Source organism: Corythoichthys intestinalis, chromosome 16 (genome assembly GCF_030265065.1).
Source record: "Corythoichthys intestinalis isolate RoL2023-P3 chromosome 16, ASM3026506v1, whole genome shotgun sequence".
In the NCBI taxonomy this organism is placed as follows: domain Eukaryota; kingdom Metazoa; phylum Chordata; class Actinopteri; order Syngnathiformes; family Syngnathidae; genus Corythoichthys; species Corythoichthys intestinalis.
Window position 1 is genome coordinate 25819634 of NC_080410.1, and position 23696 is coordinate 25843329.

General features: G+C 40.0%; 2 protein-coding genes across 9 annotated transcripts; one reads left to right on the top strand and one right to left on the bottom strand.

The window, feature by feature from the left end:
- Positions 1–76: 76 nt before the first annotated feature.
- Positions 77–3275, top strand: arl16 (ADP-ribosylation factor-like 16). The gene is made up of 5 exons (XM_057861113.1): positions 77–210; positions 417–472; positions 1799–1915; positions 1987–2102; positions 2225–3275. The coding sequence occupies exons 1-5, from the start codon at positions 135–137 to the stop codon at positions 2388–2390; spliced, it is 531 nt and encodes a 176-aa protein (XP_057717096.1). The 5' UTR covers positions 77–134; the 3' UTR covers positions 2391–3275.
- On the bottom strand, positions 3099–20697 carry epn3a (epsin 3a). Of its 8 annotated transcripts, XM_057861104.1 has the most exons (12): positions 20601–20697; positions 20386–20487; positions 17651–18356; positions 16217–16347; positions 11470–11547; positions 11013–11105; positions 6584–6667; positions 6143–6269; positions 4355–4492; positions 4157–4222; positions 3841–4071; positions 3099–3766 (listed from the first exon to the last, which is right to left on the bottom strand). In XM_057861104.1, exons 3-12 carry the CDS (start codon positions 18216–18218, stop codon positions 3495–3497), a joined length of 1788 nt encoding a protein of 595 aa, XP_057717087.1. In that variant the 5' UTR covers positions 18219–18356; positions 20386–20487; positions 20601–20697; the 3' UTR covers positions 3099–3494. The 8 variants fall into 8 exon arrangements, with proteins under 8 accessions (XP_057717087.1, XP_057717090.1, XP_057717091.1 ...); XM_057861107.1 differs by having other exon boundaries at positions 11013–11102; positions 20386–20636; XM_057861108.1 differs by having other exon boundaries at positions 3099–3760; positions 20386–20636.
- Positions 20698–23696: the final 2999 nt, after the last annotated feature.

Here is a 23696-nt window from a genome sequence, read left to right on the forward strand (position 1 = left end):
GGAAATGGGACCCTTCGCACGGTTTTGTCCTATCACAAGCGAGTTGACTGATCACGTGAATATCACCATGGTTCCCCGCGAAGCTAAAGTGCTACATGCTAAATCGCGAAGCAGCTCATTTAGAAACATAGTAAATGAGCAGCAACGAAGTGTGCTTGCTCCTCGGGGCTACGGGCGTCGGGAAAACCTTGCTTTTAAAACGTCTCCTCAATATCCTTTAGCGTTAAGAATAGATCCAGTAAACGATTTGCAAGTTTGAACATTTTGTATATGCTGTAGTTACGGCAGTATAGCATGATTAAACGATTTGAATCTTAAAATCCTAACTGGATTATAGTAAAAAGGAGTATTTTGCATTTTACAACTAGTATAAGAAGGGGTTTTTTATGCTGTTGGTTTCTTAACCTTTCGTCTACAGCTCAGTCTGCATGGGGCCAATGAAGTGGATGGTTGTCCACAGACCCTGCCAACAGTAAATACGTATATTTGTCCTATGTACAATTTATCACATTTTTCAATCTCATAAATTTGTTATACATAGTAATATTTATCTTGACAAAATTTCGTATTCAGTTATTGCAGAAGCGTTTTGCATTCACATGAAAAAAAATTTTTAAATGGGGGGGCTGTTTTTTTTTTTTTTTTTTTCTTTCTTTCTTTTTCCTCAACCCTCCGTTTTTCTGAGTAATGTATTTGGAGGTCGTTTTTTGAATTAGTATTTTTCCAACTTCGTTTTTCTGAGTAATTTATTTTTGGGTTTGTTTTTTGAATTTTTCTTCCAACTTTTTTTTTTTTTTCAAAATAATTTATTCTTGGAGTTGTTTTTTGAATTAATTTGTTTTTTCCTCGACCTTGTTTTTCAAAATTCATTTTCATGTTTGTTTTTTGAAATATTTTTTTTCCAACTTTGTTTTTCAAAATTTATTTCTGGGTTTGTTTTTTGAATCAATTTTTTTCCTTGGTAGTCATTAGCATTACCCAAGCTCAGGAAAAAATATTTATTTGAAAAATGGCCATTTGAAGGTGTCGCGAGAGGTGTTTTCAAGTATTGAACTTGCAGGATGCAGTTCGCGCGAGACTTCCAAGTGCTTGAATTTTGAATGTTTTTTCCTCGGTAACCAAGCTCAGGGGGAAAAAAATTAAGTCAAAAACAAACCCAAAAATAAATTATTTTGAAAAACAAGGTTGGAAAAAAAAAATTCAAAAAACATACCCGAAAATTAATTATTTTGAAAAACAAGGTTGAAAAAACAACAACAAATTGATTAAAAAAAACAACCCCAAAAATAAATTATTTTGAAAAACAAAGTTGGGAAAAAAATTAATTAAAAAAACAAACCCAAAAATACTCAGAAAAACGAAATTGGGGAAAAAACATTAATTCAAAAAACGACCTCCAAAATAAATCAGAAAAATGGAGGGTTGAAAAAAAAATTTAAAAAACAGCCCCCCATTTTTTTATATTTCATGTGAATGCAATGCGCTTCCGTAATTTATAATTAAAACTCTGGTAAAATATATATTTAAAAAATGCATATTTTTTAATATTTACTATTTATTTTCTCATATTTACTAAACCCTTTTTGTAATAAGTGTTTATACGATGTAATATTTTTTAATCAAATTTTATTCATAAAGCACTTTTCAAACAATGTTTCACAAAGTGATTCACAGGTTACAATCTTCCAGATCCACACAGCCTCTCTTCACCTTCACCATCGACTGACGAATATCTAAAATATAGCCTAATTTATGTATTTACGCTTACCATGTTTTTCCCTGTGCAATCTGTCCACAGGTAGGAACCAACCTGACAGACCTGACACTAAGGAGAAAGAAGCTGACTGTGAGGGAGCTTGGAGGCTGCATGGGCCCAATCTGGCCCAGTTACTTCAATGATTGCTCATCTGTCATTGTAAGTTCTGCTTCCACATAGTCTGGCTCCAAATAAACACTGCACCGTTTGTATCATGTTCATTGCTTCAGTTTGTGGTGGACTCGGCCAACATCGCTCAGGTGTCATCGTCGTGCATCCAGCTGCTGTCTGTGCTCTCCAATGAAGCCCTACGAGAAGCTTCTGTGCTTATAATCTTCAACAAGAGGTCAACAGTCACAACTGCGCAATACAGAAATGTCCAGTAGAGCAGCCTGTGGCATTCTCTCACATGGGAGAAAGTCATGAGGACTAACCCGAACCTTATGTTCTTTACACATCTCCTTCTAGGGACATGCCTTGCACGATGAGCCTAGTTGAAATGCGGTCCCTGTTCCGGCTGGATGACGTGGTAGCCAGCGCTCATCAGACAATCACCACGCTGGAGGCAAGCGCTCGCACTGGAACGGGACTACTGGAGGTGTTAACTTGGCTGGAATCCATTGCCGTCAAATGACATCCAGTCAGCATAAAAAGGGCGCTACACTGACATTTGATTTAAATAGTGAAGAAAATGGAATCAGGGCAAAGTCATTTAGGCTGTAGGTCAAGTCATTCGTTGGCATAAAGAAATTAATTTTATTCCTGGTCCGAAAATGATTTTTTATTCACTGCAAGTAATGTGTCTTTGTTCATCTATCTATACCAGTGACATATAGTGACAGACAGAACAATGACATGCTCTTCCACTAGATGGCAAAAGGTACATAATTGACCTGTGTATCCAGTATTGGTGACATTTTGGTTTTATTTGTGCCATGGGAGTTTACTAAAGTCCAAAAGCTCTTGTTAAACTCTTCTAAAGCCGAGCTGAAAAGTAAAACCTAAAGCACTTTCACCCGTGCAAACTACACAATCTTCCAATTTAGCCCAAAAAACAAAACAAAACAAAAACGGATGCTTTAGTAATAGTGCTTTACGAGTCCATAGTGTACAACAGCAGCAGGTGGTACTGACACAAACAGCTGAGCGTGCGACAGGATTGTTGAGTACACAATGGCAGAAAACCTTTGAATGGAAATAAAGGCCAAAGTGCAATGGCAACAATTTACACTGTTCGTTTTTTGTTAGCCAGTTAGCAATAGCATGAAAAGGAGTTTTATCTGATACACTAACACTGGCTCCTCCATTTCCAGTTCCAGGTTGACTATTTGTAGTTTTATTAATTTTTGTTCCCGCCTTCCATTTATTTTGGGTGCAACTCTACCCACTGACAATGTGTACATTTGTCTGAAGAATAAAGAAGAATGAAAACACAAAGTGTTTTGGCTCAGCCAAGTTTTTGCTAAAGATGATTACTCTAATTATTTCAATCCTGTTTTTGTCAGAATTATTAATATTGAAAAAGGATTTCATTCGGGTATTTAAACATTGTGGATTTCACTTATTGCATGAGTAGTCTGGAACAGATCCCCACGATGGAGGAAAGGGTTAGAGTACATTTCTAACCTGTTGCTGCATCCATTAGCTCGTTATGCCACAATGTAGAAAAAGGGGGCGGGATTCTCACTCAATTCTTTCAGGCTACAGTTCAATTTCCCTTTTTGTGTTGACCTGTTCCTCATAGGAAAGGGTTCGGATTGTTCAAGGCAGACTGTGATGGCTGAGCGCTGCCCGTGGAAAAGGGCAGGAGAGGCTCGGGCAGCTCTAAGCCGGTATTGGTGGGGTGGGTGAAGGATATCGGGAGGCTTGGCGGCTGGTTGCTAGGCAGAGGCAGAGAGGCGCTGTAGGGGAGGGAAGGCTGCACTGTGCCCAAACCCGAGCCCATTTGACCCAAAGTCAGTCTGCTTGGCTCTGGCTGGAATGGATTGATGGTGGCGGAAGCACCTGCAGCTTGGGGGGGGGGAAACAAAGAGGTCAAATAAACTCATTCACCGCCATTGATGTTCTGCTAAATTAGCAATTACCTGATAGAAAAGGATTCATGGTCTTAGCTTGGGTGTTAGCAGGAATCAAAGAGTCCAGGTTGACCAGAGAAGCAGCCGCTGGGTGCAAGAAAGACTCGGGGGTTTTCAGCGTGCGAGGTTTGGAGTCCGCCAGGCTCTGTCCTAGCTGGTACAAGTCAAACATTTCGGGGCTGCCCTCCCTCTGCCCGTTAATTTTACCTCCATCCATGGCGTCATCGAACAAATCGCCATCTAAATACGAGTGCAATGTTGCCGTTTTTGTTTTTTTTAAACAATGGACAAAAGTATTAGGACAAAGTAAGAGTGACTTGTTTACCTGAAGGGCTTAAGGGTCGGAGAGGAGACTTTTTGGGTGTTGTGAAGGGATCTGCGACTTTTGGTCCTAAAACATTCAATCAATTTCGTCACCAACATTGGAAGTCTGGATTTTTTTTCAGCTTTAGTAAATGATTAATAGTTGGCTATGATACATTATAGTTTAAGTAAATGTAACACAAGCTATGAATTCAATCACCTGCGGCCCATGGGTTGGCAGAAGGGGGGTCCCAAGGGTTGACTGGGGGTGGGCTGGGTTCCCAGGGCGGAGGGGGACTGTTGGGGATGGGCTGTTCCATCCAGGAAGAATCTACTTTTGATGAGCTGCTGCTTCCATCTGTAATTGACAGTAGGAATGAAATGTACGGAGCGGATGACTTTTGAGTACATCCTGTAAAGATCTCGCAACGCAAAAAAAAAAAAATCATTATTAATCAGAAGTATACGTTAGTTTCATCAAAATTCAGTCATTTCTCCGAAATACCAGAATCATGTAAACTTCATATATATATTTACACCTCTTACAGTCGTTTCATTTCATGGCTTTTGATAACAAAATAAAAAAATATACCATTACATGTACTGCGAGCAATGCTATATCACAAATTTACCACCTTAAAGGGTATGAAAACACTAAGCGGCTGTGAGATATCAATAAAACCGTTATGTGGCAAGATAACAAATATTAATAAAGTTAACAAAAAAATAAATCGCATTCATGAGCAATTATCGAAAATAGATCGAAAATTACGAACATTTCCGAAAGTATTCCGGAAACAGCCGAATGGGGCGGAGACGTCATAACAAGGAAACAAAAGGTCGAGGTAGCTGCCATCGTTGTTTATCAACGAGAGAGTTGCGTTTGTGTTTTATCAAAAAAATCGCTAAAATGGTTCAAACCTGTCATGCTATGTGGTTTACAAATAGCCATTTGTCGCAATGTAGTACCCATGAGTTTCCGAACGCGAGAAAAAGAGCTGGACTATGCAGACAATGAGTAAAGTTCGTCAGTGCTAAGACGGCTAATTTTGCAGACCCAGCCTCCGGCACGGTTTTGTGTGGTGCGCATTTTACACCTGAAAGCTATACGAACTATGGACAAATGAAATCAGGTTTTGCTAAGAAATTGCTGCTGAAAGCAGATGCGGTGCCCACCACCTAAATGTCCCGAGATAACAAGAAAGAGGACAATGACTGGCTCTGATGAGACCACGCCACCGCCCCAGGCAGAGCAAAGGAGGGAAATGGCCAGAGTGAGTACTCTTTTATAATAAAAAACATATCACGCATTGGATATAGGACTGAACACATGTATAAATTATCGCTCGTAAAATATATAGAACAAATCCTCTAATCCCATTCATATTTGGGTCGGTTGGCAGAGCGAAAACCGATGATAGCACATTAAATGATAAATATTCTATACATTACCATATTTTGCGGTCACGGTGTATCAGCTTCACAAAAAGAAATGCAAAACAAATCATTTGGTGTTTCTGTTGCCGCCGGTGTTTCGTCAACGTGATTGCTCCCCTCAATGATCCTTTCATTAGGCTGCATTGGCTTTCGTTTGGGCTCAAATTGATAACCCAAAACACCAAAGAAAGGTTCATAACTCTCCTCGTCACCATTAGAAGAATGTTCGTTACGTCGGATTCGTCGCTGCAACTAGAAACAAAATTGTCCGCCATCATCGCCGCCATTCAGTACTAAGCACTGAGCCGGTTGTTTCCTTACAGTGACGTCACGTACACAATATGCTAGATTTCCGGCATCTCGGGGGCGGGTCCTTTTAGCTTGACAATCGACCTAATTTCTATCATTTTCTTGTTGTTGCGATGTGTGTAATTACACGAAGTGGCATGATATGAATTCAAAAGGCATGCGTTGATGGATAAATGATGGAATATTAGCATTTCCCCAGGTGTTGTCATACCCTTTAAAAGCGCTCTCAAAGGTAAAACATTATTTTTCCTTTGACACTCACCCAATGCATCCCAGGGGTCTGTGCCCCCCAAACGAGTGGATGCGTGCAACGAGGTTTTCTGCCACACATTGTCTTTCGGAGGATCTTTGGGTGGCGCAAAAACATCAACCAGGTCCATGAAAGCGGTCTTAAAACATGGAAACGACAAATTAATAAGTAGCTTGTCACCATTTTAGTTTAAATACAAATGAAACTTCATGAAAGTTGTCACCAACAAGTAATCCTTTCCCCACCCTACATTAACTCCTTGATGATAGATGTCTAATTCATTTAAACTCTGGGAACTGGCTGTGAATGCTAATCTTTCACTGCCATTGACACGTCGAATCCATTTTGACTGAGAGAGGCTGGCAGTGATCACTCGTAGCCGGGCTCTGCCAATTAAAATGGATTGAACGTCTAGCGCAGTCATGGCACCTAATGTGTTAAGTTATTCCATACCCCGCCTTTAGCTGACATCTCACGTTTGCTCTCCTCCAAAGCTTTCTTAAGCATGGTCTCGTCTCCTTGGCGACCCAATTGCTCCTGTCAACATATTAATGGTGGGAAAAGTTTTATCATGGTCTATCGTCATCTCATTTTTTTATATCTTAAATACATTGCATTTAAATAGTGTTTTTGTGAAAGGCACAGTGCAAAACATTCTGTGATTACGTAGCGAGCACATCTATTGTTCAAAAGGTTGGGAGGTCATGAAGTCATTATTGCTCATTTTGAGTCGTCTGTTTTCACAAAGCAAACTAGAGAACAAGAAAACCTCCAAGGCTAAACGATGCTGAAAAATCATGTTTGGTGTATGTAATACAACAGAAAATAATAATGTTCCTGTGTATTTTTATTCCGTGCTGTTTTTCTTGACATCAACTTTTTATTTATCAATTTTCACTTCCCGTTTTCAGTACGTGCAGGAGAAAATTAGTTTAACTCAAACTGATTTATATTGCACTTCACAGAAGAATGGAATTTTAACGAATGACATTAAATTTAACTGCATTAATCTTGCAATTTTTTCCCCCCAGGTTTTTCCTAATGTCATTAAAAATGTTTTTAATCTCTTTTTATTTATGTTAATAAATAATTTGCGGATTTATTCTAGTAATTTAAATTTCAAAAGTCTTTCATGGTGACTATAGTGGGGCTGTCACAATTAGAGAATAATTTATTGTCAAATTAATTGAATAATTATCGAGAATAAATTGATTGTTGCAGTAATCTCTAATCTCCACATAGGGCTGCGGTGGGTGCAGGATTTCACTCCAACAAAACAAGACCACAACTTTTCACCAATCTGGTGTTTTATAAGTGTAATCAGTTGATTACAGTCAGGTGCTGCTTGTTTTAGTAGAAACAACATTGGTTAAAAGGTCTGTCTCCTTGATCAGTACGAACAAAAACCACAACCCACAGCAGCCCTCGAGGACCGGTTCGGAAACCCCTGGTTTAGAGCTATTGTTTACAAAATGATTGTCCAAATCTTTTTCTTTAATCCGCTTATGGCAGATGTTCTCTGTTTCGACAGAAAATGATCATAATCATAAGAATATCCTTGGGCTTGTTGTTCCCTGCTGGGGAGTGGTTGTCCCCTGGTCTTCGGCGCATGGTGTGACGCCCGTTCGAGGATGCGGGATGGGTGCCAAAGGGGGGTGGGGGGGGGGGGGGTAGTCTGGGGATGTGATATCCATATTGCACATATGTGGATGCATAGACTTCATAATAATATTGACAGGACACATTCCCCAGACACTGCGCCACGCCTTCAAGTAGGGGGGCCGTCTCACACTTTGCTTCAGTCGGTCTAAGTCGGTCGCAGTTATTCTCAAACACACGCAGCGATCCAACGCCGGATTTAGGATGAAAAAGTACGAAAGCTGTACCGCATACAAACAGGAAAGATAGAAAGTCTCTGGAGTGATTTGTTCGTGGATTCAAGGTAATTATTATATTTTTCGTACCATGCATGCATTTTGAAACATTGTAAAAAAAAAAAAAAATTCAATGGGCAAAATTAACCGCTACGGCATTGGCGTCATAATTCAAAATATTTAGGTCAAATAAATGCTAACTGCCCGTTTTTTTTGCTTTAGACCAAGAATCAAGACTGTTTTACGTTCATATCTGTAAAGAATTCAGAGATTTAAGGATTTATTCACAAGAACTTTTGACGTAAAAAGTTCTTTCTGGTGATCAGCCCTGTGGCGCTACCTTAAGTACTAGCAGCACATTTGACATATTCACATAAAATGAATGCTAACCGCCCGGTTCTTTGCTCTTTTTTTAACAAGGAATCGAGACTGTTTCACGTCCAGATCTATAAAGAATTCAGGGATTTACGGACTTATTCACAAGATTTTTCAACGTAAAAAGCTCTTTGTAGTGATAAGGCAGCACTTCAGTGGCTCAAAGACTAGCAGCACATTTGACATATTTACGTGAAATAAATGCTAACGGCCCGTTTTTTTGCTTTTAACCAAGAATCTAGACTGTTTTACATCCATATCTATTAAGAATTCAGGGATTTAAGCATTTATTCAAAAGAATTTTCAAATTAAAAAGCTCTTGTTTGTATTTCCACACGGTCAGCTATGACGGAGATAGGCCCCCTGTTAATCGGCCCCGCGCCCCGTCAATATATTATGAAGTCCATGGTGGATGCCAGGTCTTTTGTTTTTTATTATTAATATTAAACATTTTTCATATAGATTTTATGTATACATTAATAGAACGGTAATATAAAACGGAAAAAATACAATTCAAGTGAATAAAAACAAACTCGTTATGGCCTGCCAATCAAAAGCAATGGACATCCAGTGCATTTAAACTGGGAGAATTGGATGTGGATGCTCATCTTTCAATCCCACTGAAAGTGCAAGACGTCTAATCCATTTGGACTGGGAGGGTTTTTCCCAGTCAAAATGGACTGGAATTTGGACGTCTAGTGCCATCAAAGGCAGCCAATGAATTACGGTAAAAGAGTGCCCTATAGAAGGGTTGTAGACTTACTTGAAGCATCCTTTGAAGTGTGTTATATTCATAGCCCTTCGTTTTAATTAATAGCCAAAAAGTAACTCAATTTAAAAAAAAAAAAAAAAGTTGGTGAGTGCATTCCCTTTCATGTGATATTGCTTACATGTTATTTAGTTGTGTTGAAGCAATAAATAACCAAATACACTGCTGGCCAAAACTATTGGCACCCCTGCAATTCTGTCAGATAATGCTTAATTTCTCCCAGAAAATGATTGCAATTACAAATGTTTTGGTGGTAATATCTTCATTTATTCTGCTTGCAATGAAAAAACACAAAAGAGAATGGGAAAAAAAAATCATTATCATTTTACACAAAATTCCAAAAATGGGCCAGACAAAAGTATTGGCACCCTTTGAAAATTCATGTGATGCTTCTAATTTGTGTAATTAACAGCACCCGTTACTTACCTGTGGCACATAACAGGTGGTGGCAATAACGCAATCATACGTGCAGCCAGTTAAAATGGATTAAAGTTGACTCAACCTCTGTCCTGTACCACATTGAGTATGGAGAAAAGAAAGAAGACCGAAGACCTGTCTGAGGACTTGAGAAGCAAAATCGTGAGGAAGCATGGGCAATCTCAAGGCTACAAGTCCATCTCCAAAGACGTGAATCTTCCTGTGTCTACCGTGCGCAGTGTCATCAATAATTGCTAACCTCCCTAGATGTGGACGGAAAAGAAAAATTGACGAGAGATTTGAACGAAAGATTGTGTGAACAGTGGATAAAGAACCTCGACTAACATCCAAACAAGTTCAAGCTGTCCTGCTGTCCGAGGGTAAAACAGCGTCAACCCGTACTATCCGTCGGCGTCTGAATGAAAAGGGACTCTATGGTAGGATACCCACGAAGACCCCACTTCTCACCCAAAGACATATAAAAGTCAGGCCGGAGTTTGCCAAAACTCACGTGAGAAAGCCGAAAATGTTTTGGAAAAATGTTCTCTAGTCAGGTGAGACAAAAGTAGAGCTTTTTGGGAAAAGGCATCAACATAGAGTTTACAGGAAAAAAACGAGGCCTTCGAAAAAAAGAACACTGTCCACACAGTCAAACATGGCAGAGGTTCCCTGATGTTTTGGGGTTGCTTTGCTGCCTCTAGCACTGGGCTGCTTGACGGTGTGCATGGCATTATGAAGTCTGAAGACTACCAACAAATTTTGCAGCATAATGCAGGGGCATAATGTAGGGCCTAGTGCGAGAAAGCTGGGTCTCCCTCAGAGGTCATGGGTCATGTTTAAGAGAAAACACTGGAGACTTCTAAAGTGTCCAGCAATGAGTCCAGACCTGAATCCCATAGAACACCTGTGGAGAGCTCTGAAAATGGCAGTTTGAAGAAGGCGGCCTTCAAATTTCAGAGACCTGGAGCAGTTGGCGAAAGAAGAATGGTCTAAAATTCCAGCAGAACATTGTAAGAAACTCATTGATGGATACCGGAAGCTGTTGTTCACAGTTATTTTTTCTAAAGGTTGTGCTACCAAGTATTAGGCTGAGGGTGCCAATACTTTTGTCCAGCTCATTTTGGGAGTTTTGTGTTAAATGATAATGATTTAATTTTTTTTTCATTCTTTGTGTTTTTTCATTGCAAGAAAAACAACTGAAGATGTTATTACCAAAGCATTTGTAATTGCAATCATTTTCTGGGACAAATTGAGCATTAATTGACAGAACTGCAGGGGTGCCAATACTTTTGGCCAGCAGTGTAAAGCAATGTTTTGTCAAACAGTAACTGGGGAAATTTGCAATACATAATGCCAAATAAATGTTTACCTTATTAACCAAAGAGTGAACAATGGAATAACTCATTACAAAAAAATTTGATAGCCACAGTCCTAATTTATAACCTACCTGTTGGTGTGCCTCTTTACTCATACTCATTGCTAACTTAATTTGGGAGTCCTCATCCATTTCCAGTGTGGTTTGTGTCCGCTTGACTGTCTGCTAGAGTGCAAAAAGCAGCAAAATGTCAAAAACACTTTTTTGATATTGTCTGTTACCGCTCTTTGCCTCACCACACACCGTTGAGAATAGAAGATTGACCGGTTTGTTAAGAAGAAGGGGAAAAAAAGGCTTTTAAGAGAAAGTGATCAAATTCGACCAAAATACGCTGTATGGACAAATGTATTGAGACTTCCATTTTTCTGGGGAAACTTTTGACAAAATTATGGTTTTACTGATTAGAAGTAAGTCTAAATACTGATGTCCATGTAGTGCAAAAAAAGATGCGAGGAAGAAGAAGAGAGTAAAATAAATACTGTCTTTTCCCTGGACCCATTAACTCATTAATTGCCCAGTGAAGTGGTACCTTCTTGGCCTCTTTGCCGAGGCTCTTAGCGATCTGCATTGCAGTCTTTTCATCGACAACCAACGTTGTAGTAGTAGGCTGGGGTCAAGGGAAGCAAGGATTAGGAGGAAGCACTCTAGGTATAACCTGGGATCATTCATTTAAGGAGCAAGGATGATTTATCGAACGACGCTTCCTTCTAGTAAATTGGCGGAGAAGATTAGGAGGGCGCCTGGGCGTGGATCAATATATGCTTCCTGTCCGGCTGGCTCGGCAGTCATGGATAAGAGGGCCATTACTGGCTGAGTCACAGACAGAGACGTTCTGTTCTCAGGGTAATGGCTGCGTGCAGAAGTGGCGCTTAATCATTCCGTTGGGCACAAGCTTGAACAATGTCATGTCACCGGTGGTTGTAAATGGCCTTTATTGATTTTAATTTCCATTAAATGTTTTAAATGATAACTTTACATTTTCTGGGACAATGATTTCTTCTTAATGCCCTAAACCGACATAACTTATATAATTCACATTGTTGACAGTCAAAGGACCAGTGGCATATACTACAAACTGAGTTCAACCTCCCCAGAAGTAATCCAGTTTACCAGCGGGTAACCGGAGTTGACAAAACCAGGTTGTCTAGTTTGTGGTCAATCGGTGCTACGACGCTGATTATGCACCGACGCTGATTATGAAGTTGATTAGTCGAACCTGTGTCAACCCAGTCAGAGTTACTGCGCGTTCACATAAAAGGGGGCGGAGACCAGAGTCAAACACTACTTGTGACGATGGCACGGGCACCTTACTTCACGGAGGAGGAATGCGCGATGATCATGCAGAGTTATGAGGAATTAAAATCCACCCTCACCGCGAAATCCAACACCGCTTCGGCGAGTAGAGCGCAACGGGTCTGTTGACAGCGAATTTACAGATCGTGTGATTTGTGAATGCGTCTATATGCCAGTTTACTTATGTCCATGAAAAGAAATAAAGCCTGCTGTCAGGACAATAAAATAAGATTTGGTACGTTAACAGTAAGAAATAATTTGTCGCGCATCACCACATGAAGCAGGATGATTGTATGTTTAGTAGAGGTGTGCAAAATTTCCGATTCTTAGATTATTCGCGATTCGGCCGTGGAAGATTCGAGAACGATTCACAAACATCCAAATTCCGATTATTGAAATATGCCAAGTAAAGCGGAAGTACAACACACTCAGCGCGCCGCGCAGTCAATGAGGAACGGAGCGAGAGTAGCTAAACATCATGCTTCTCAATACCCGGCCCCTCGGGTAATGCCAATGCTCAACTCACGGCTCTAGCTCAACTCATGCCACGAGATAAAAAAACACAACAACATACCTGACTGCAGGCGAAAGGCTGCTACAAAGTACATCCACATAATGTTGCGGTAGATATCATTTATATAGGACTAGATGCAATATAGATTCGGTAGCGTTAGCAGCACACCTACAAAAAGCTAGATGCGGGCGTTAGTAAACGGCCGCCATCTTAAAGCAGTACACTTCCCTGCAAGGCTGTTGTAGCGAACCTTCCAAACAAACCTAATTAACTTTTTATCTAAAATACTCCTAAATCGGTAAAATATTGACTTGAATCGATCTTTAAAATAGTTTTAAAACTTTCGCATGTCAAAAGTAGACAAAAGGGAAATTATGGAATAACGGGAGCAATTTTAACAACTTTAACGGTTGATTCACAACATTAAATGAATTGAATGTAGTTTAACGCTGCTGATACAGAATGGGGACTGGAGTTTTTTATTTACTATTATTTTTGTATATTTGTTTACTGCTATATGTTAACTTGATACTGAAATAGTAGTTTGGTTTAGCCTGAGAGTATTTTTGAACAATTTTGGAACTAATGTATAAAACATTAAAAAGGGTGCATCAATAATCGTTTTATAATCGAATCGGAGCCTCTGAATCGTAATCGTAATTGAATCGTTAGGTGCCCAAAGATTCCCAGCTCCAATGTTTAGTCCCCTTGACCGTATGAATACGTATGTTCTTTTTTTTTAGTTTGGGCCTAAAAAATCCAGCCCGACCCGAGCCGAGTCCGATCAATCAACTTGATTTGCAGGCCCGAGCCCGACACCCCCCACCCCCCTCCCAAAATTTTATGTTATATTTGTGAGGACTCAGGAGAAGAAGGAAATGCGGGGATGCTATGCGTTGTTGCGTAAATTAAAGCCTGTCTTTTGTAATGAATTTTCACAGTTAAACAAGACTGTAAGATGCATATCCAATAAACATTTATATCTTTTATATTTGTGCGTCTGTCCTATCAGTGGATTTGACATTTAATTTAATCTCTTCTAGTTGGCAGGAAAAAACGCAAGTTTTCTCAATGTTTAAATAGTCTACATATTTCTATGATTATTATAAATGCATTTTGGAAAGTTCGTTAAATATATTTCTTGTATGAGAGCAAAGCTCCGCATTTGTTTACATTCAGCGATTTCAACAATCAATTTGAAGCGTTTCCATACCCCACTCCGAATCGCACGGCATACAGTGTTCTTACGCAGATATTAAGCATCACCGATGGAATACATATATTGTCCCTGGCGAAAGAGCGCACGGACAGGCACACAATCAGCGCAGTTGTGTGGGCCTGACTCGGCGGGTTAGATTAGTGACGTCCGCCTCGATCAGTTGGTACAGGTAAAGAATTCCCTCGGCTAAAAAATCTATATATTTCATGTAGAACATCTTCCGGGTACGCCAGCGGATTCTGGCGGTCTCCGAAAACCCGTGCCCTCCGAAGAGAGCCCCTCACAATCCGCGCGCCAATGTCGTATGGGTCGTCCAGGTACGCTGTCATTGTCAGGAGGACACGTCCGCGGAGGAGTGCTGTTTGAATATAGCGTGGTTAATTAGAATTCTGGGGTTAAGCAAGATCTAACTCTGAGACGACCAGGTTTGGCGTGTGGCGTGTGTTGCCATGGCAACATTTCTCGGTTCCAACATATCCACCTTTCGTAGTCTCGCTTAGCTGCGAACTTAGGTCGCACGTGATGAAGTTACTCTCGAAGTTACCCTGCTAAGCCAGAAAACCGGCTTCGTAGTATAGGCCACAGGAGAAAACAGTCACATTTTTCTGAAATGTTTATACTTTTACACTTTTCTCAACCCAACACTCTTTCACTATACTTAAAGCGGAAGTTCAGGATTTTTTACATCAGGCTTAATCTTCGAGTTAGCAGGGGTTTAGTTAGTTGGTGGAATTGATTTCAACAAATTCCGTTTTGTTTGCAAGTTATTTGTTAGTTTCAGGGCTCCGGAGTGGCTAAGCTTGCGCAAGTCAATGGCACAGTTATAGCATGCCAATAAAAAAATGATACAGATCTACGAATAGATCCAACATAGTCATATCATCGTTTCAAAACACCCATGCTGCCAAAACAATGTCACACCAAACTGCCGTAATTTATTTCATTCTGCTGGATTTTTTTTTTTTAGACGGGTAAGACGACCCGAATAAAAAGAAGTGCTTCGGTCACCTGTTCTCACGCTGCATTCGAGGAAGGTGGGTAGTCAGACTTATCCCACTTGGAGGGTACCAGTTGCGACCTTAAAGCATTCCAAGTGAATGTAAACAGCAAAGATGGCTGATCACCACAAGTTGTTTTCTATTTTGGCCTTCAAAAGACATTTTGGCCTCCAGCAAACCTGACTTCTCATAAGCGATCAAATAGTGGAGGCGCACTAATGATATTTTTCCAGATCAGAGGCTGGAACCTCTGACTTCCCACCTGCCTCGAAAGCAGCATCAGTTTGCCGAGTTAACTGACGGCTGGCAACATGGCGAAATGTCCATTTAGAGGCTGTGGAAACATACAGAAGAAATGGGCAAAGGAAAGTTTCCACAAATTCCCTATGAAAAATGAGGAAAAATATAAACTGGTCACTTGCTGCTGGCTACGACATAAAAAATCAGCAGTGAAAAAACCCCCATGTGATATCACTCCGCCGTGCTCCTCTCCAGAGCTTCTGGATTACAAATGTTGCTGTTCATACTGCAATGATTGACATGCAATGATAAGTTTTAATAACTTCATCCTGAAAACATAACCAACACTATTGATTGCATGGGTCATCGATGATTTTCATGTGTGCATACGTTGTTTTTTTATTGGCAAGTGAAAATGGTGCCATTGAGTTGCACTAGCTTAGCCACTCCGGAGCCCTGAAACTAAAAAATAACTTGCAAACGAAACGGAATTTGTTGAAATCAACGCCACCAACTAACTAAACCCCTGCTAACTCGAAGATTAAGCCTAATAATGTCAAGAATCCTGAACTTGCGCTCTTTATCGGGCAAGTGACTATTTTTTTTTTTTTTTTTTTTAATTATTTATCATTATTTTATATTTTTTATGAAAAAAATACAATTACAATAAAATGTTTTTAAAAATAAAATCAATAAAATAAAAATGACAAAGCAGAATTACACTTTGGTTATGGCTCCCACTAAAGTACTTTTAAAAAATATATATATATATAATATTTAACCAATTGCCTGCCACTGACCACAATAGATGTCCAATTTATTTAAACTGGAAGGAACTGACTGCGAATGTTCATTTGCCAAAGACAACGCTAGCAGTCCATTCCATTTTGGCTCAGAGGGCTCTCCCAGTCAAAATGGATTGGACGTCTAGAATATTCAATGCCAGCCACTTTGCCCTATAAAGTGTTAAGACTTTTATGTATGTGTCGAGTACATGATGACCATGTCATACCTTTTCACTCTCCTCCCGGCTCATGGCCAGGGCCAGCTGCAGCTGGAGCTCCTCCTCCCCTGTGGTGGTCGGCCGAGCTTGCTCCATCTCCGGTGCGAGCCGTGGTGAGCGTGGTGAGGAGGAAGAGGAGGCTGGAGGAAGGAGAGGGCACAGAGTGTTTGAGGAAGCAGGAAACACATTGACAGAAGGAGCCGACACGGGCAGAAACAAAACACTTTGGCCGAGTTCTCGGGTCAGAAAGGCGCCGGAGCCTGCGCTGAATGTTAATTTATTGGCCGGCTCTCGTTGTTTGGGGTCTTTGTTGCCGTTGCTTGCCACTTGTTGGGCCCACTCTGAGAACAATGCTACGCCTGTGCAGTGAGTATTGGGGGGATGACAGATGACGACGTGCAATCCATTTGAACCGGGAGGGATGGCAGTGAATGAGCATGTTTCAGTGCCACCGACAGCGAGAGACGTCCAATCCATTTGAATTGGGAGAGCATACGCTACTGCTCCAAGAAAACATTTAAAAATAAAATCAACATAAAGTAGTGATTCATTTTGTCTTCTCACTGGCTATTGTGCTTGCACTGCACAAGGATTGAGGCACGTGGCCATGGATGAAGTTAGTAAGTGGCCACATGTTTCCACTGGCACACCTTCCTGACCAAATATTCAGAGAACGCATATTGAGGCAGGAGGTTGAGAGGTAAATTTGCTAGGGAAGGGAAGTGGGGGCTTGAAAGGAACTGGAAGCAGTAAAACGGTCAGATAGTGTCTGCAAATGTGCTTCTCATTCATTCATTGATGGCGATAAACGTGTAATGCATTTGAACTGGGAGGACTGGCAGCGATCATTGGCTTCCAACCACTCCCAGTTCACATGGAAAAGACATCCATCACCATCAATGGCATTAAAACAATCATTTATTGCCAAAAATTCAGGGCTTTTACTCCCCTTAAAGCAGTATTGTGAATTATGATTATACTGGTTTTGCTTGATTTTAGATATAGTCACACACAAGGGGGTGAGGGCCTCATCTCGTTTTCGCTTTTGTTATTGCAGAATGCAGATCAGCTAATGTGACTATAAAAGGGAGAATGACAGGAATGCAGAACTCCAAAGGTGATGAGCAAAATTATAAACGCTTTGACAAAACAGATAGAGTTTGATAGGCAGACTTACTTCTTAACAAATGAACTTTCACACGGTATGCATATCTTATCATGAGTTACATGGAAACGAATTTTGGTACACACCTGTTAAAATAACAGAACCTTCTTTTACTTAGACTTAAATCTTATTGAAAATTTGTGAAGACAACCTGAAATCTTATTTTTCAAATGGACAATTTAAAGTCTTCCAGGCAGATAATAGCTATAGTTATGTCTCGAGATACACCGATTCAAAGAGAATGCTGAGTATGACCTGTAGGTTGTCCTGCTACTTACATTGAAAAGAAGATGGCAAAGTTCTGGACCCGTACGTCCCGTAATGGCTGCCATAGCCACCTGGGTATGGAGGAGGCAGCTCCCCGTATTCGGCGTAGACCCCCACCATGCGGGACTTCGTCTTCAATGCCTGGCTCCGCTCCTTCTTTAGCTTTTCCGGGTCTTTTAATAAAAGAACCAATTTCTTGGCCTTCTCGCGTATATGGCTACCCTGATCCTGTCCGTCACGGTCTATGTACTGGAAATCCCTTAGGGTTTGGATGGAATAGATGTTGTCCCGGCACTCCTGCACCACACGTTCCGAGCCAGTCTTGATGAGGTAGTCCAGCAGGGTGAGCGCCTTGTAGACGTGGCGCCAGTTCTTGCCATGGTCATTGAGCCGCCTCCATATCATGCCCATGACCTCAGTGAACGCCACCATGTGGTAGGTCAGGTTGGCGATCTCAGCCATCAGCGAGCTGGAGGCACCCCATGGGTCATTGGAGGTGGCCTCGCGTACCTTAATCTCAGCCTCCGTGTAATTGTTCACCACATTTTTCATTTGACGGCGCAGCGAGGAGGTCGTCATGGTGGCAGCAGTGTTCCGCACTTAGTGGGGGGTAAAAAAGTGGAGCTATTTACAGAAGAGGCTCTTTGGACGGCAGCTCAGAGGAAAAGATGAGAAGAATCCAGTCTTTCACCATCAATTGTATCCACAAGTTAGTTTCTGTTGGGGAGGAAGAAAATGAATGAGACATATAGTATATTTGATCACTCTGTAGTACCGTAAACATACGAGTGCAGAGCCATTCCTTAAATCATTACAGAAAACAAGAAAACATGACCCTTCCCCCCCTAAAAAATATATAACATAGAAAATAAAACATACATTGTAATAACACACAAAAGGATTCCAATTGCCTCAATATAAACTTCAAATATTCCTATGACTGTAATGGTTTTAAATCTTCACCCAATACACAGCAATTTCACAAGATTTTGGAAATACCCAAAGGTGTTTGATGGGGGTGAAGTCAGGGTTTCCCCAAATTGTTGTACAACTTCCTTAATTTTTTCTGGCAAAGTTCAAACCTGACACCTGTGCAGCTGACACACTAACTATTACTCTACTCTGTTGTCCTGGAAAAATGTAATCGGCCAAAGTGAACGAAAATATAAAAAGGACAAAGACGAGAAGCAAAATACAATTGAAGGAGGCAAAAAGGGGCAAAACTACACTGCACCACGAAACTGGACACCGAAGATCTTTATCGGGACAATACAAAGTGATTACGCTGCAAAACATAATCCATTGTTTCCAAGTAGACTCAGTTAAACACACTTTCCATCAATGTGAAGTAAGTACGGAACTATAGGTGAAATGTTTTTGAATTATTGCCTATGTTATGCCACTGTTAGTTATGTTGGGCTGTACTTTAGACTGATCGATACTGTCAGTTTGGATGAACTGATAATATTCCAAAGGAGATAGTGTATACACTCACAGGAAACAATATGTTGTACACTTGCCATTGGTTTAGTGTCAAAATGCCTATACAAAAATTATATTCAATTTTGATTGCCATGTATATTGACATAAAAGCATTACGTTTTTTGTTATTGTCGTAGTTGGGATAATAATTAAAAAAAAAAAGAATGATCGTGTTCTAAAAACTATACTGTAAGAAGTGTAAATTTGCTGTACCTATTAGGTGAAAATCTTCGACTGTTTTGACAGCTTTGTTGGTTAGCAAATTTGCTAGTATAGTAGTAAATTACTAAAACTGACATTAACGCACTAAACAAAGTCTTGAAAGGGAAATAATTATGAATTACTTAAATTGTGATAAAAGACGAGACGGATGACTTAACAAATGATGTCACTCTGTCGTGAGTGGTGCATTTCCACCTAGTTATAATAGCACCATCTCGACCGTTCCCGGCATCTGACGTCATCGTCATCAAAGAAGGAAATGGCTTGCATATTGTCAAACAGCCGGAAACACTCACACACACACAAACTTTCATTTTTATTTATTTATTTTTTCAAAAATCTTTTCTTGGCAGACTTTCAAAAAAGTGACATTCTAGTTGTTTCCGAAGAAGCTTGTTTTTCCCGATATAACTCTTGTATTAGCTCAAAATTCATCGTACAGGTGCATTGTCAATTTCCTTAAATCGTGTATTCTCTAAAATGGAAGGGAAATATCAAACAATCAAACAAAAAAGAAATCAATCTACGTTAATCAGTCACTTTAAAGAAAATGAGCCTGTCCATGTGGGTACGTGACGTCAGCTCAACTCAGGTGCTGCACTTCCTGTTAGTTTAGTAACGACGAATCGAAATGTATATAGGGAGATTTAGAGAGTTTTAACCACTAAACACAAAATCCTTCTTTAACTAACTTCAAATAATAATAACTCGTGTTAAGTCAGTCTATTATATATTTTACTTTACATAGTTGATATTTATTATAAGGAAATAAGATCGTTTCTAATGAGATTAAACATAATTGCAGTCTTAATTGGCGAATTGGTGGCAGAAATAATGAACAACAACATTCTAAAAGCATGTATTTTTTTTCTAACCTTGTCTTGTCCGTGTCGAATTTGCTCGGGACGTTGCGAGATCAAAGAGATGGACAAAATACCTCACCTTGACTCAGTTCCCGTGACTTTGAAAAAAGTTAAAAACCTCGCTTTACGACATAAAAATCTAATCAATATTCGTTTCCCCTTGCCGTCTCCTCGCTTACCTTCATGACATGGCAGCGTCGGGCTTCCAACTTGAAGAGGAGGCGGAGAGAAGACCAAAATATGCCTCCGCCTCTCGGCATGTCCCGACCAGCACTCAAAGTCTGCAAAAATATCTTCAATTAAGGTCCAAATTCAGGGTAAAAAACGAATTCCAAACAGCAATGTTTACATGTGAATAAAGCTGTACTATGTAAAGGCAGCTGGTCCCCTTTACCTCTCATGAAAACACACTAAAGTGCAGAAAAGGGAGGGAGGAGTGGGCTGCTGAGGGAGGCGGCCTGTACTGAGCATGCAGAGTCAGACTTGACTCATTCATTGCCAAGAGCAGGCCCGGAGTAGATAATCGGGAGGATCGGGACGAATCCCGGTGGGTCGGCCGGCCAAGGAAGGGCGGTCCGGGTTTTACATATTTTTAATACAGATATAATTTTTGTTTGATATTTATTCATGGCAGTGAGTATTACTTACATGCTGTTACCGCCGTCTTTCGAAGAAAAAAAAAAAAAAAAAAATTTTTGTCAGGCGCATCCCGACCATAGGCGGAGTTTGAGTTTTGGGGCGGTGGGGGGGACACAACATGTTGATGACCCCAAAACGTAGTGTCAGCAATAAAATTAACTTCCAAGAATATTTATAATAATAAGTTGAAAATAAGCGTTTTTTTGTTTCCCATCATTATTGAGGGATTCTAAAACAGGCTGCTTAGGACAGCTATACTTTTCGCCAAGATCGTCATAAATTGACGATGGTACGCCCGCCGGTGTCGTGCCAATGTAGTTACTCCTGTCAAAAATTGTATCCCCTGCGCGGAGCCATATGCAGGTAGATTTGTGTCTTCATTATTAATTTATTATATATATAGATTTTTTTTACTATATATTTATTACTGACTATCCGGACCCCTGGCTGGATGGACGTCCTCGTCGCCACCTCCGTCTGATGTGGCTAGATGGACCTCTTCTTGTTCCTTACTCTATTGCATCTTTACAAACTGTAACTCCGTCTGCTAATTCCCATTGGCAGTCCGGGTGCATCCTGTCTGTCCGTCCTGGGAGTCTCTCCTGACTGTGGTACTCCCCAAGGTTTCTCATTTCTCCCAGAGAGTTTTGGAGGGTCGAAGGATGGGGGATGCCCAGGACTTGACCTTTATTTATTTCATCTCTATTTATTTCATCTGCTGTTTCTGACTGTGTATCATATTGCCTCTGCAAAACCCTTTGAGACAACCTTGTTGTGATTTAGGGCTATACAAATAAAATTGAATTGAATTCGATCAAAAAAAAAAAAAAAAGTGTTTTAAAGCAAAAATAAATTTGAAACAAAAAAATGTATTTTGAAAGCTATTTTTCTCTGTTTTTTTTTTTTTTTTTTTTGATTGAAGTAAAAAAAATTGTATGATTGAAGCAACTTTTTTGATTGAAGTAATGTTGTTTTGCATTTGGGCCATATTTTGGCTAGGACATTTGTGTCTTTATTATTCAATCAAAAAATAAGTTGCTTCAAACAAAAAAAACGAAAAATCACTTCAATCCAAAAAAGAAAAATTTCAATCATAGAAAAAGTTTTTGAATGCGAAAAAATATTGGAGACTTGAACACTTAATTTTTTATTTAAAAAGTTTTGATTAGGACATTCGTGTCTAAATCATTCAATCCCCCAAAAAGTTGCTTAATCCCCCAAAAATATTTTCAAACAAAGAAAAAAATCATTTGAAAATAAAATTGCCCTCCCCTAATTTTTTTTAAAAACAACATACAAAGCATATGACCGTCTAAGTCATTTCATTTCCTAGTCACATGATCTGTTCGAAAAATAATTTTGACCCATTATAAAAATATGTTTTCTTTTGTTCATTTTATTCATTTTTGTTGTTTGCTTTAATGCTTCACAACTTTTATACATACATGTATAGGAAAGTCAATTGCATGCAATGACACTTTTAGGCCACCGGGGGGCTGCCCCCCTTAAATTCCGCTTATGATCCTGACGTGAGCCAAATTATCGTGGATTATCAGAGCAAGGGTAGAGCCGAAAAAATAAGAATTACAAAGAGAAACGCACTCGTAAAAGCTGAAAAATGTGCAAAAATAGCAATTTTTTTAATGCAAAGAACTTGCGGCCTCAAACGACAGAGAATTACAACAAAAGTGATAATAATGCAATTTGCACCGTGTGATACGACAAAAACACGAAACTGTGGAAATTTGCTTGTAGCCCCTCACAGGTGCAGAGCAGGCAAGTAGGATTAGGATTGGAAACCTCTTGGTACCTCACGATACGATACAATTTGCAATACAAAGCTCACGATAACGATGATCTGACGATATGGCGATACAACGATTATCGATACATTGGTCAGGAAATCCTTCTAGGATATGCTACAAACAACTAATAAACAGAAAAACAAGCTTCTGCTGTGAATTGGAATGAGTTTATCATTGGTAGACATCCAATCCATTTGAATTGGGAGGATCCCTCCCAGTTCAAATGGATTGAACGTCTATGGCCGGTAGTGGCAGCCAATGCGAGGCCATGAGGTAATTTTGGGCCATTTAAGGTCATTTACCTGTTCATTTTCAGTTACTTCCTGTTGATTTTTTGGTATTTTATGGTTCTTTTCCTGTTTGAGTTACAGAACAGGAAATGACCTGGGAACCACCCAAATGAACAGGCAGTGACTCAAACTCAACAGAAAATGACCTGTAAATGCCCTAAAATGAACAGCAAGCGACCTGTAAATGTCCTGAAAATCGGACCGAATGACTGTGAATGCTCTGGTTTCGAATGAACGAACATTCCCAGTATAAATGGATTGGGCGTCGAGCACCGTCAATGTAGCCTTAGAGTTAACTGAGACACTATTATGGTGGAAGATTTTGGTAGCAACTTGGTGGATCATTTAAAAAAAAATTTTTTTTTTTAGACATTGACACCTTTTTTAAAACTATATCTCGATTCTTGGCAGGAGCATATCGATAACCTTTTGGGATACAAAGTATCCCGATATATCACCATTTTGATATTTTGTCACACCCCTAGGTAAGATTGCCATGTTCAGTGAGTGAATATTACAATTCATATCACCAATTACGTTGTCATATGCTGGCGTTGTGCAGTAATGAGCAGACGTGACATCTGAAGTGTATGTCAACTTTTTTAATGCGCCGAAAACACTCGCCCACTTCCCACTCGATATCATAAAACAGCAACCTAGTTGTACTAGGTTAGAGATGCCCCCCCCAAGTCCCATGCCATTGGCTGTTTGAGCCCAGGGTAACCAGGGGACACGTAGTCCATATACAACGTATGT

Coding starts and splice junctions, on each gene's coding strand:
- arl16 (XM_057861113.1), top strand. CDS start 135: ATGAGCAGCAACGAAGTGTGCTTGCTCCTCGGGGCTACGGGCGTCGGG. Junction 473..1,798: donor GTCCACAGACCCTGCCAACA/GTAAATACGTAT, acceptor ATCTGTCCACAG/GTAGGAACCAACCTGACAGA. Junction 2,103..2,224: donor CTTATAATCTTCAACAAGAG/GTCAACAGTCAC, acceptor ATCTCCTTCTAG/GGACATGCCTTGCACGATGA.
- epn3a (XM_057861104.1), bottom strand. CDS start 18,218: ATGACGACCTCCTCGCTGCGCCGTCAAATGAAAAATGTGGTGAACAAT. Junction 11,548..16,216: donor GCCGGGAGGAGAGTGAAAAG/GTATGACATGGT, acceptor CCTTGACCCCAG/CCTACTACTACAACGTTGGT. Junction 6,270..6,583: donor AGATGTCAGCTAAAGGCGGG/GTATGGAATAAC, acceptor CCATGTTTTAAG/ACCGCTTTCATGGACCTGGT.